We start from the raw sequence: 12,688 nt of genomic DNA, 5'->3' as shown, positions 1-12,688 counted from the left end.
TATCATAACAATACATAAGCAATTTCCTCATTAACTTACGTGCACGTGATAATTGTGGTGACTTCAAAAGTGTTATTTATCAGCAGCATAACAATCAAAGTTATCGGTTATCGTATGTATTTGTGTTTCATTGCTATCATTATGTTGTTCTCTTTTTTTTTTGTTGACCAACAAATGAATTATGGCCTACTTGATTACCTTCCTATGATGTTTTCTATGATGTTCTTGTTGCATGTGGCACTCCAACGTATATGATTTGTTGTTCATTTGAAATAGCCAATGGTAGCTATGTGTTGGCCCATCAGGCTAATTGTCTGTAAACTAACTATATATGGTCAGTCTATTTTGGTTTAGAAATATTTATAACCAACATAAGCAATGAAAAAATCCATATACATGATCCCTATCAATCATGTACTCATGTCATGAGCTGTTCGCTTAAAGACGATAGAATGAACTTTCGTGTGCTTCCCTTAATTTTATCTAATTTTTCTCACAACACTTTTAATATGACTTAGAATGAATCATTTCTATCAGTATAAAATAAAACTCTATCGTCAAACATTTTTCTTTGGCCTTGGAGATCATTAATTTCTAATATGCTTTGATGGCCATGGTTCATGTTCTTTTGCATAGAAAAAATATAAAAAAATTGGTTAGTTTTCATTTTTCCTTTTATACTCATACCAAGTGGTGTGACATATTGCTTACATTTGTGCTAAGAAACCTACGAAATTCTCTAATCACAAACATTCATAGCTTATACTTGAAACAAAAACAGCATCATTACTATTTTCTTGTTCGACAAGAAAGGTTTATATTTTTGCAAAATCTTTTTTTTCTTTCAATTAGGCAATCGTGTCTTGCACATTACCGTCTTGCACATTACCCTACTGCTAGTATATATATATATATATATATATATATATATATATTAATATATATATATAATTAATTAATAATTACATTTTAAATCATGCACAAGTACTCACGATTTGCTAGTGCATGGCCGGCGGGTGTAAAATTGATTTGGATCCATCATACTTTATATTATTGCATTCTTTAATTAAGGGCATATAATTAATTACGTGGTACGAACAAATATTCCTAATTGTCATTAACAATTATTACTGCAGACGGAGGACCAAAGAAAAAATAATGTATTTGAGGTAAAATTAGTTAGTTAATTTAGTCTATTATTATAACTTTAGAGGAAAGAGAAAAATCTAGATTGTTTCTCTATTTTTTAGATTTCTATTTATGAATTTATTGTTATTTTAATAAATAATTTTCACATAGTTTTTATGAGTTTGGTTTTGAAATTTTAAATATAACCCCAAGTTCTCTCTTATATAAGATATTCATCTTCTATAAGTGAGGGTTATCAATAAAATTAGAATACTATCATCTTCTTTAAAACAACTAAAAAGATAAAAACAATAAAAACTATTGGTTATTGAATTTGACATGGGTGTATATATGAATTTAGTGTTTAGGAGTGAGTATCAAATCCAACAAATTAGGGGAAGACTATAGAACAATATATAATTTACACGCACAATATAAAAAGAGCAAAACAAGTCATAATCGTTGATGATTCAATTATATTATATAAACGGGGTAAAGTTGATCATCCTGATCATCGAATGAATTAAGTTGTTGGTCTATTAATTTCCATTAGAAGCTCTAAAAAGAGAAACTCCTCATTTTCTCTAGAAACAAAATTCAATCTTTCTCGAGTGTTTCCGCTGAAAATGAAGGTGGAGCCGTGACTTTCACCCTTCTCTCTGTTCCTTTTACATACCGCTTTGTGTATGTGCTTTCATGACAGTGTTTTTTTTCTCTTTTCCACTGATTCGGTTTTGGTCAAATCTACCGCACTCTGGCGACCACCAGTTGACACGCGTCCCACCACGCAACTCTACAACTGCCGATCTATTGGGACGAAGCGGAATTGTGGCGAAAATATCGACGCGTTACCCTCATGTGCGGTATGTTCCGCGCAGGGTTTTCATGCGCCGTCACGCCCTGATGAGTCTGTCAACTACACGTGTTGCACTAGTAGATTTCTCATCTCAAGATCTTTTAGATCTGGCCACCTCATCTCACAATCATCGGTGCGTGGCCTCCACACGCCACCACAGGTGCACGTGAAGAAAAATGGTTCGTCGCAGTCCAGTCCATCCGATGCCCTTTTTCCTACTATATTTTCCTTTTTCCTAACTGATGATATTGACGAAGGGAATATGAATCTCTCCAAGAAACATTTCAAGACAATAACCTGCAATGCACCTACAGCTTCCACTTCTTCCAAAGGTGTCTCCACAGTTCGCATAGCTATGTGAACTGTAAAAAAATGCCTTTTAAGACGGTGTCCTCTTTGTAAGACATAGGTGGAGATAAAGTATTTGATCCTAAGATTTTTTTTTTCTTTTTTTTTTTAATTCACTTTTACACTGAAGTTATTGTAATGTGGTATTTGTTGGAAAATCTCACCACCTCCTCATAGATTTAATTTTCCTTTATCTGAAAGAAAATTTGCTTGTTTAGGAAAAAAAAGTTGTTGGTCTATTAAAGAATAATAATGTTTATATGTCCTCTCATTTTATTCTCTTATTTTGATTATTTATGTATTTAATTTTTTATTATTATTATTATTTTTACTTATTAATTAAGGAATTAACTATTAATTATATATTGATATATATATATTTTTTAAAAATTTAAAGATGTTTAAAAAATTAAAAAAATAAAAAAATAAATTTTATTTAAACGACATGATGAACTGTTCCTGTTGAACCGCAGCCTAGTAGCACTCATTAAAGAATATCTCTTTGATCAAGTGGAGCAACGTACAAAATAAAATGGGCTGTCTAATCATGATCCCCTCCCAATCATCTCGCATGATTCGAGAGCAGCTTGCAGGGCCGAAAGTTGCTCCAAATTAAATGCCTACCTACTTAGAAGAAGAGCATGGAGATAAGGTGCGTGCGTGGATTGTACGTCCGAATTAATCACAGATTTAGATACTGCTTATAAAAATTAATATTTACGATTATAAATATTATATAATTATTTAAAAATAAATAAATATAAAATTTATATAAAAAAAATTAATTTTTTAATAATAAATTTTATTATTTTTTAAAATAATTATACAATAATTATATACTTTATAATTATATATAACATTACTCTATTTTTATAACATTGTGCGTCACGCTCCCTAGTTGGCATATTTTAAACTCTTGACATGTATGGACAAACCAACCACATATACATTAGATTAACGAGGGACTAAGACTCAAATGCATAAATTTTATATAATTTTTTTATAAAATAATAAGTCTTACTAAAGAAAATGATTTTTTCACCTTTTTTTAAAATGAAGTTCACTTTTTTATAAAAGAATTGTTCGAAACTTATACATTTGAGACTTGTTGTATATAATAATATCATTATTCTATATGTTATCAATGGTCTGCTCTTTCTTTTTTGTTTCTCTACATATATATGTGAAATGAAAAGGAAATGGGAGTTTGTCTAGGCAATTGTGGTATAACATATATATATATATATATATATATACACAGTAGCTTCATGGCCTTGCCAAGGGGCCGGCAAAGGAATTGTCATTGTTTTCCATGATGAAAGCAAGAAAAAAGAAAGAAATGTTTGATTGGACTCAAGTGCAGGTGCAGGGCGAAGTGGAGGAGTTTATATGTGTCCCACATGGTGCGGATCATGTGTTGGAACTTCTGAGGCAGTCGATCGTCATATGTGGAAAGGTGGGAGAAAAGCATGCATGCATGCATGCATGCTAGCTAGCTGTGCTGATCATCTTCTTCCTTCTTTGTCTATTCTCACTACAAGAAAAATAGATTTTTATGGCCATTTAATTGTGGCGACAAGATTATTTGTGATCAAAACAGACTCATCTTAGCTGTAAATAGTCATTTCGTTAGAATTAACTGGCCACAAATAAACAGTTTTCTTGTAGTGTCTGTTTCTTTTTTTTTCTTTTTTTTCCTTTCTCTTTTTGGTTTTTCATCGATCGTGTATTCGTTTTTCCTTCTACTTTCCCAACTTTAATTACATGATTTATTTTAAACTCTTATCTTGAGATCATGCCCCTTTTTTCAGGGAAGCCAAGAGTGATGATGTATCTGATCATGTGTTAAGCCCAGCCGATTAGAATCCTCATAAATATTGCTCATGAAAAAACTTCATGTATATCCCATGCAAGTTGTAGCTACAAAGATCGAAGAGATCGAGAATGAATAATCTAGCTAGTGGCAAATGGACGTGTAAGCAAAAGCCATTTTGAAGATATGGTGCCTGTATATATATCTAAAGTTTCCATCAGCAAGTAGCAAATTGGCAATAGGTACGTAATTAAGCAGCCAGCTAGGACACTCTCTAGCTCATATCCATGCCATTTTATCTAGCCAGCAGTGTGTTTTCATGAATCTTCATGCATTTCTAAGGCATTAATTAATATTAATGCCTTAGAAATGCATGAAGATTCATTAATATTATTTATGCAGGCCTGCAAAAGTGAGTACTTATTTATGGTCATTATATTAAGAGTTTTGCTATACAACTTCAATCACACTCTACACTTCACATTTTTTTAAAATTTTTAAATTTTTAAAATTTTTTTTGAGTTTATTCTTTTTTAAATTATTTCAAAATTTTTATTCATTATTTATATAATAAATATTTGATAAAAAAATAATAATAAAAAATAAAAATAATATAGAATGCAGTGTTAAGAAATTCTAAAGATTTTTTTTTATATTAATTATAGAGTAATTCTACATACAACTATAAAATACGTAACCGTCGCGTAATCGTTTTGAAAAAGAGTAGGGTCTACTATTAAAAAATTAATATTTTTTATGTAGATCATATATTTTATTTATTTTTTTTAAAGTGATTACGTGACGGTTACGTAATTCACGATTGTAAGTATATTTTTTCTTAATTATACGAACGTTTGTTTAGAATTTCATTAGCATGAGAGAGAGAGAGAGAGAGAGAGAGAGAGAGAGAGAGAGAGAGAGAGACTAGGGCCCCTCATGAGTAAATGGCCACCCAGGATGCAGACAATGCAGGCCGGGAAAGCAACATGCACCACTCATTTCAAATATCAATTGGACATTGAATTGAAGGATTATTGATCAATCATCACCTTCAAACGTCTCTTCAGGCACCCTTTAATTAGCTGTGCATGCTCTTAAATATACAACAATTAACTTTATCAAAACGAAAAAACATTAATTAATTATGGTACGTACGTAGCCTTTTGACTTAGTTCTTTCAAGTCTTGATCAATAATGTTCTTAGCAACAGAACAAGTTAATTTGTTGCTACACATCATGTACGTAATGCTCGATCATGTGTGAAGACATAGCTAGGTTTTTGTAATTTGCAAAACCTCCTCGATCTACCTAAAACTGTCAGTTTATTTGGTAATTAAGGGCTGACCTAGCTGTGATTACTAGACTAGCTAGCTAGCAGTGAGCAGCTTACTCAATCAGGTTGCCTACAACTTAGCTAGGGACAGGATTTGTTCATAACCCATTGCTGATCTTCTTTTGTGATCTCTTTTATATGCTAACCAAGAGATTAAAATAATCCTTAATTATTCCCAATCCCTTTTTCTTGCAAGTACTATAGTACGTGTAAATAATTAATACATAAATATATTGCTATTAATTTGGAAATAAATGGGGGCATTATTCAGAATCCAGATGAATATCATCAGGTTTTGGCTGCTATTCAAAACTCTTTCAGATTCAGTACTGCAAAATCATATAACCACTAGGCAGGCAGGCATGCATGACGATGACATCACAAAGTATTTCTTCGAATATCTTGCATCGATTCATGCAAAAGATCATCATCTCCCTTTATTGTACAACTACGATCGAGATCAATAAGAACCAATATGCATGCAGGCCGACAACATGATATATAATTAACACTGCAAGTAGGACTGAAATATGCAGCAATATTAATATTATCAAAGCCTCAATATATATATAGGCCCAGCTGGGACATTCCATTAGCGCGTAAATCGCGTTTCATTCTAATTTCCACATGAAGTGATGATTATTTAACTGGAGGAAACGAGTGATTTAATTTTTCAGTCTTCTGGCGTACGTACGTAGCCTTTTCAGTCCAACAAATGATCTACATATGTATATGCATTCACTCATCGGCCAATATTGTTGCCTTCCATAAATCCAAATCGCTAAAGGTTCTGTCTCCCACTGCATATATATATATCTATCTCCACCAAAAACTACTTTCATGCATGCTAGCTAGCTAGCTGATCTCTTTGTAATTTAGACAAAAGAAAAGGTCACGATCGATATGCAGCAGCTTGCTCTTGGTGATCGATCAGATCCCATTAAGCAAAGCAAAGTGCACATTACATTAGCTTTTTGTAGCTTCTAAAAAAGCCTACACTTATTGACCAAAAAGCTAGACTTCTATTACCGACTATCCTTAAGACCAATCATGTTCATTTTTATTGACTGGTCAAAGATTCATCGCGTATACTTTGTAAACGATCCCAACATATATATGATCTTTGCATCTTTACGTGAAATCAGCCTTGGCTTTAGCCCTTTACGTACAGCTTTTCACATGAATGATGAACCTTGGCCGACTCATGATGTATGGTTTATATATAAACCAATTGATTTCGGAGAACCACTTGATCATCATCGGGCCAGGAAAATTACAAAAAGCAAATGCCTTTTCACGTAAAACTTTCATGCATGCAATTATATATATAGCTATAAAAATATACAAGAAAAAGTGTTCAATAATTTTATAATCCAGATCAATACAACATTAATTGGAAGACCACCTAATTACTCGCAAACTAATTATATTATAATTAAGGAAGTTATTATATATGTCAGTGGGACCAGTTAATTGATTAATTAGTTTGCATATATAATTGAATATAAACGCACCAATAATTTTAGTGGACTTTGAATAGATCAAGTCTAATTAGGGATCCATTAGTATTTCCATTAATATCATGATCATAGAAGTGCGTTGCTTTAAAGATCATTAATTTGGGTAGTTGGACCGACTTATTTAATTAACTTCCTATTTTATTATTGCATAATAATTACTTGGTGCATGCATAAAGTTTATATTTTAACTTTTATAAGCTTTCCCACAAAAATTGCAGTCTGAAAAAAATATTTATTTTTTATTTTTTTGGGAATTAAAAGGGTTTCTCAAACAATACATATATAATTAGTGTGACAGCTGATTGATATTACCTTAACATAAGATCAAGATTCAGCCCTGTTTGGATACAATAACGGTTTCATCTCATCATTACAATTTTCTCAAATTTTCACACAAAATATAATAAATAATTCAATTTTTTCAAATCTCAATACAATAATAATATTAAAAAAAATATTCTAATAATATTTTATTTAACTTTTAACTTTTATCTAAAATCGTCTTATTTCATCTTATCTTACTATCTAAATGGAGACTAGGCTTCGTTTGGATCATCAACCTATCTCAACTCATCATTACAACTTTTTTAAATTCCAACACAAAATATAATAAACAATTTAATTTTTTTTAATTCTAAAATAATAATAATATTAAAAAATAATATTCTAATAATATTTTATAATCTCAACTCAACTCACTTCAACATTCAAACTCAACCTAAGTGCTCAAATAACCAATAGAATACTCATCGCGAGGTATTAGAAGTTAGAACACCCTTCAATACTTTTGCATTATGGATCGACTTGGCTACAAAGAAACCCAATAAAAAAATCAATAGACTAATGATCACATTTGATGTGTTGGGCTGCATTTTGTTGGGTCGTCCGTCATCAGCCTAGTTTTCAGCCTAATCGAGGTATGTGGTGGAGGTTTGGGTTGGATGAGTTCGTGGGTTGATGCAAGCAAGCATTAGTATTAGGTAGGAAGAATTTTCTTTCAAATTCAAAGAATAATAAATCTTACAATATTTATTATTGTTATTTTTATCAATATTTTCTACGAATCTTTAATTGGATAAAAGAATCAAAACTTCCATTAGTGAATGATGTGGATTGGCTCCTATTTTTCATATGCTAGTTATCCATTATAAGGCCAATAGGCAACTTGATATGTTAAAATAACCACATCCATCCACATTAATATACAAAAGCTAGCATGTATGCACATTGAGTGTCACAAGCACTGGATTATGTTTCAATTGTGCATCTTGAAGTAAATTATGTTAAAATTAACTTTGGTTATTAAAATAATCTGCGATTTCTTTCAACGAACAAGTTCTTCAATGAACCTTTTCTTCCTAATACTACTACATAAGTAATCAATCGAATCGCTCTCTTGATCTGTTACTCTCTTGATTGAACACTTTCTAAGATGACATTTTTAATTTATATATATATATATAAATAGAAATTATAGTTGCAGTCGTGAATACACAAACGTCATACAATCATTTTGAAAAAAATGAATAAATATGAGACTCACATAAAAAAAAAAATTTTAATAGTAAATATCAATCTTTTTTAAAATGACTATACGATACTTATATACTTTACGATTACATGTATCATCACTCATATAAATATATATATATATAATATTATTGATATTGATTTTGCTAAAACTTTTAAGGTTAGTTTGCAACCATATCTCTTCGGTTTTTTTCTGTTGAAACAACAGTCGACAGTCCAAGTCTGACAAGCCCGGCCCAGATTCTGCATGTAAAGATCGAGTCCACACAGCCGCCACACTCAAACTCCACCACAGAACACTAAAATATCATCCCTTCGACTTCGTGTCTCGCTCTCACTCTCTCCATCACCCCCAGCAAAATCCAAACTTCTCTCTCAAACTCCAACCCCAGAAAAAACACACAAAGAAAATCATATACTTTTTTCCAAGACATATATACAACCTCTGCAAGGTCAGGTCTCATTACTTGTCAAGTCTTTCTGAGCCCTGTTATCTTGTTTTAAAGGATGGCATGTGCATCACAAGCAGTGATGGCTGCAGCCAACACCTGCACCTTCCCAACGCAAAGGTGGTTCAACAACAAGTACCAGAGTGTGAGTAAAGTACGGACTTCCAGCCTCTTCACTGTCAAGGCTTCCACTGAAGACGCTGACTGCAATGTTGAAGAATGTGCTCCTGATAAGGAGGTGATTAGCCCTCTCTCTCTTTCTGTACTTTTGGTGACTTTTGGTGCTAAGAAATATGGAAAACTATTAGATATCAGATATATGGGTGTTTTCAGGGAAAAAAAAAGTGACTTTTACTTTTACTTCATTGGAAGAATTCGGAATTTGATTCAGATGTTCCATTAGAAAATATGTTGAATCGACGTGATGAATTTAGCTTTTGTTGATTGATACAAACTTTTAGTTTTTTCAGTCAATTTAAATATTTTTGTTATAATGCTCAGTTCTAAAAGTTTCCTTCGGCTTTATCTATCATATAATAAAGAGCGGTAGTATTAGCTAGATTTTCCATAGATTTTCTGTTTTAAGTTGTTTTTCTTTCCAGGTCTATTGACCTTGTTATGGTACATATGTGAGTGTTGAGTTGCACAATTTTAAAGTAAAAGGGTTGATACATGATCAGGTCCCTTCTATATACTTGAACTTTTAGGCTTAAGTAGGTGTCTGCACATGTAGCGAGGCCTCAACTAAAGATTCTCAAGGTGTTTACTTCGTCTTGGCAATTGTTCTTGTCTAGTTTCACATATGCCATTGGCATAATGACAATATAATTGCGGCTACTTTATCAGCTTAACAAGTTGGTAACCAGGATTCATGGCCGTGCTAAACTGATGTGGTAGCCTCATTTCCTCACAAGATTTGCATACTATGGTTCATGTCAGAGTACTAAGGATTCACTTCATTTTTGAAATTTTAAGTCTCGATGTGACATGGGTTTTCTGAAAGAAGAGCTTGCTCACTCACTCATATCATTTTGCCTACTTTATCAATTGTGTTATTTATGCTTTTGTCAAATAGAAGTGCAGTTAATATCAGGAACATGTGGATGCTTTTGGCATAATAAGTTTGGTGTTTTTCTTACTGTAAAATTAGGTCGGGAAGGTCAGCATGGAGTGGTTAGCAGGGGAGAAGACCAAAGTGGTAGGAACATTTCCACCTCGCAAACAGGGTTGGACAGGTTATGTTGAGAAAGACACTGCTGGGCAAACGAACATATATTCAGTTGAGGTTGGTGGTTTTAAGCTCTTACTATTTTCAAGGTTTCTTGTTCATTTTATTTTTTTAATTACGCTATTATGGACTTTAACAAAAGAGTGTTTTAACAGATTTTATTTGGTTGAAGGACAAAATAATGTGCAAAAAAGGAAGAATCTTGTGAAAAATGATTATAATGAGCATAACTTTGTACAAATATTTATTTTGATTTTATTTTGAGAGATAATTCGGTATATATAAATGCTATCATCATAATCAAGATATGATAGCCTTAGCAAAGAAATCGATGTTAGTTAGCAAAACTGTTTTCACTCAATTGACCTCTTCCTCCTATCCATGAAATTCAGAGTACTAGAAACTGCATTTAATTGCATCAAGGATATTTTCATCGACATGTTTTTATTATAATTAAAAATAGAATAACTCTATTCTAAAGCCTCTACACTGCACACCAACTACATGGCATGATTGATTTGAAATAAATTGTCATCAACATGCTAGTAAATGAATTGAGTAAAACTTTTTCAGAATATCTGCCACTCATATCTATCAAATTCTTATCAACTGAACAGTGCTTAAAAGTGGTGCATATATAGCTGAGTGTCTTCATGATAGAATAGGAGACTGGTTGATTCATGAAAATGCCAAACCTCCTATCTTATAGCTGAGTGTATCTTCCTGATAGCCTGGGAGGACTGGCTGATTCATGAAAATGCAAAACTACTCTCTTTGCCTTGTTGTCATGAAATTGTTCCTCTGTCAACATCTTGATTGCATATGCCTTATACTACCTACTTGGAAAATAATATATTTGTCCCCTGTTACTCTTTCTGATATGTTCCAAATTAGGCTGTGAATCCTGGCTCGTCCTTTTGGATGGGAATTCAAGGGAATTGTCAGTCTCTTGTATATAAGAAATCTGAGAATCCTGCAAGATTGATTGAGGAGTTAATTACCACAGCCTGCAATTCCATTTGGACCATCAGAGGTAGCCATTTTACCACTAGCTGTAGGCCTCCTAAATAAAGGCTCGTCTCTACATAAACAAAATATTTCAAGAGAAATAACTACTTAGTGATTTGAAAAAGAATAATATTACTATGAGTAGACAGAAAGTAATAATATTGACTCAAACACTGCAATAGAAGTGTGCTGAATCAAGAGTTAGTATCATGTGTCCCCCCGCCCAATAGCTGCCCATGTTCTAGGGCCTAAGCACAGAGTTTTCGATGAAACTTCCAAGTTGAAACAATGGAATTTTTGGTACACACAGCAGGTAGGAAGAAAACTCTAAACGAACTATTGCAGCCATCTGTTCTTAGGATTGGTACATATTTCTTCTGTATTTTTCTTTCTTCTCTGCTTCTCTCTCAGTACTTCAGTTTTGTGGCATTTTGCATCTAATATCTTCTGAACCTCCCAGCCGGCAGTTTACGTGGCGGAAACTGCAATCAGCTCTGGTACTGCTGGTTCTTCTTCCAATGGAGCTGAGAACACTGCAGCAATTGCTGGTGGCCTTGCCCTCATCTCTATTGCTGCAGCTTCAACGGTACTCCTTCAAGTTGGTAAAAACCCACCTCAAGTGCTGACGGTAGAATACTCTGGGCCATCGCTAAGTTACTATGTCAACAAGTTTAAACCGCAAGAAATTATTCAAGCCTCAGCACCAAGCCAGACTGAATCACTCTCATCTGTTCGGGAAGATATCCCTGACATGGAAGCACCCCAGATTGATGTCAACTCCCAAATTCAGCCTGAGTCGTGAGAAGGACTCCTTGGTTATTAAAGTTGGTTGGTATGATTCTTGAAATGAAAAATCTTGCTGCAGTTTTTTGCTTCATCTTATAAATGTATCTAATTTTATGATTAAGACATATGTTCTGCAACCTTACTGAGATGTATATCACATTTATCAGGAGCATGCTTAGAAATCCAGTTTTGCTTATGCCATATCTTAAATGTTTGAAAGTTTTCTACCATTTTTTTCAATCTAATTGTATATATTTGAGTGATGCTTGAAGTAATGTAGTGCCATGGTTCTCTTCTGAAGCCGCAGAAACTTGGTAAGGTGTTGAATACATATTGCTTTAGGATTCCATCATGGGAATTATTTCTTAGGTACAAGTAGCAGAAAAAGATTAATAATGTCTGTCAATGGCAGCCGATTTATAAAACCTTTTAGTTTTTTGGGAGGGTTTGAGTCTCTCTTCAGGAAAATTCTCGTTTATTTTATCCGTAAAGTAAAAAAGTATGGTGTTGAAGACTTGAAGTTGGATTTCACAGTGGATGAAGGATGGAGCAAGTGAATGACTGTACACAAGGAGAAGTACAAAGAATGCTGTATATTGGAAAAGAAAAAATATTGGCATCAGCCGTATCCGCTGCACACTCAATATATTGAGTGTAAAAAAAAAAAAAAAGTTATGCGAGGTGTGCAG

General features: G+C 33.0%; 1 protein-coding gene across 1 annotated transcript; it reads left to right on the top strand.

Moving 5' to 3' along the window:
* Positions 1 to 8,809: 8,809 nt before the first annotated feature.
* LOC108989314 (protein MAINTENANCE OF PSII UNDER HIGH LIGHT 1) lies at positions 8,810 to 12,226 on the top strand. The gene is made up of 3 exons (XM_018962872.2): positions 8,810 to 9,215; positions 10,128 to 10,262; positions 11,674 to 12,226. The coding sequence occupies exons 1-3, from the start codon at positions 9,036 to 9,038 to the stop codon at positions 12,013 to 12,015; spliced, it is 657 nt and encodes a 218-aa protein (XP_018818417.1). The 5' UTR covers positions 8,810 to 9,035; the 3' UTR covers positions 12,016 to 12,226.
* The last annotated feature ends 462 nt before the right edge of the window (positions 12,227 to 12,688 follow it).

This window comes from Juglans regia, chromosome 5 (assembly GCF_001411555.2).
Source record: "Juglans regia cultivar Chandler chromosome 5, Walnut 2.0, whole genome shotgun sequence".
Taxonomy (NCBI): Eukaryota; Viridiplantae; Streptophyta; class Magnoliopsida; order Fagales; family Juglandaceae; genus Juglans; species Juglans regia.
Note: the sequence above shows the minus strand (reverse complement) of the source record. Positions and strands in the feature narration are given on the sequence as shown.

Excerpts from the sequence above, each read along its gene's own strand:
- LOC108989314 (XM_018962872.2), top strand. The coding sequence starts at position 9,036 with ATGGCATGTGCATCACAAGCAGTGATGGCTGCAGCCAACACCTGCACC. Across the intron at positions 9,216-10,127 it reads AATGTGCTCCTGATAAGGAG|GTCGGGAAGGTCAGCATGGA; the intron begins GTGATTAGCCCT and ends CTGTAAAATTAG. Across the intron at positions 10,263-11,673 it reads CGAACATATATTCAGTTGAG|CCGGCAGTTTACGTGGCGGA; the intron begins GTTGGTGGTTTT and ends TGAACCTCCCAG.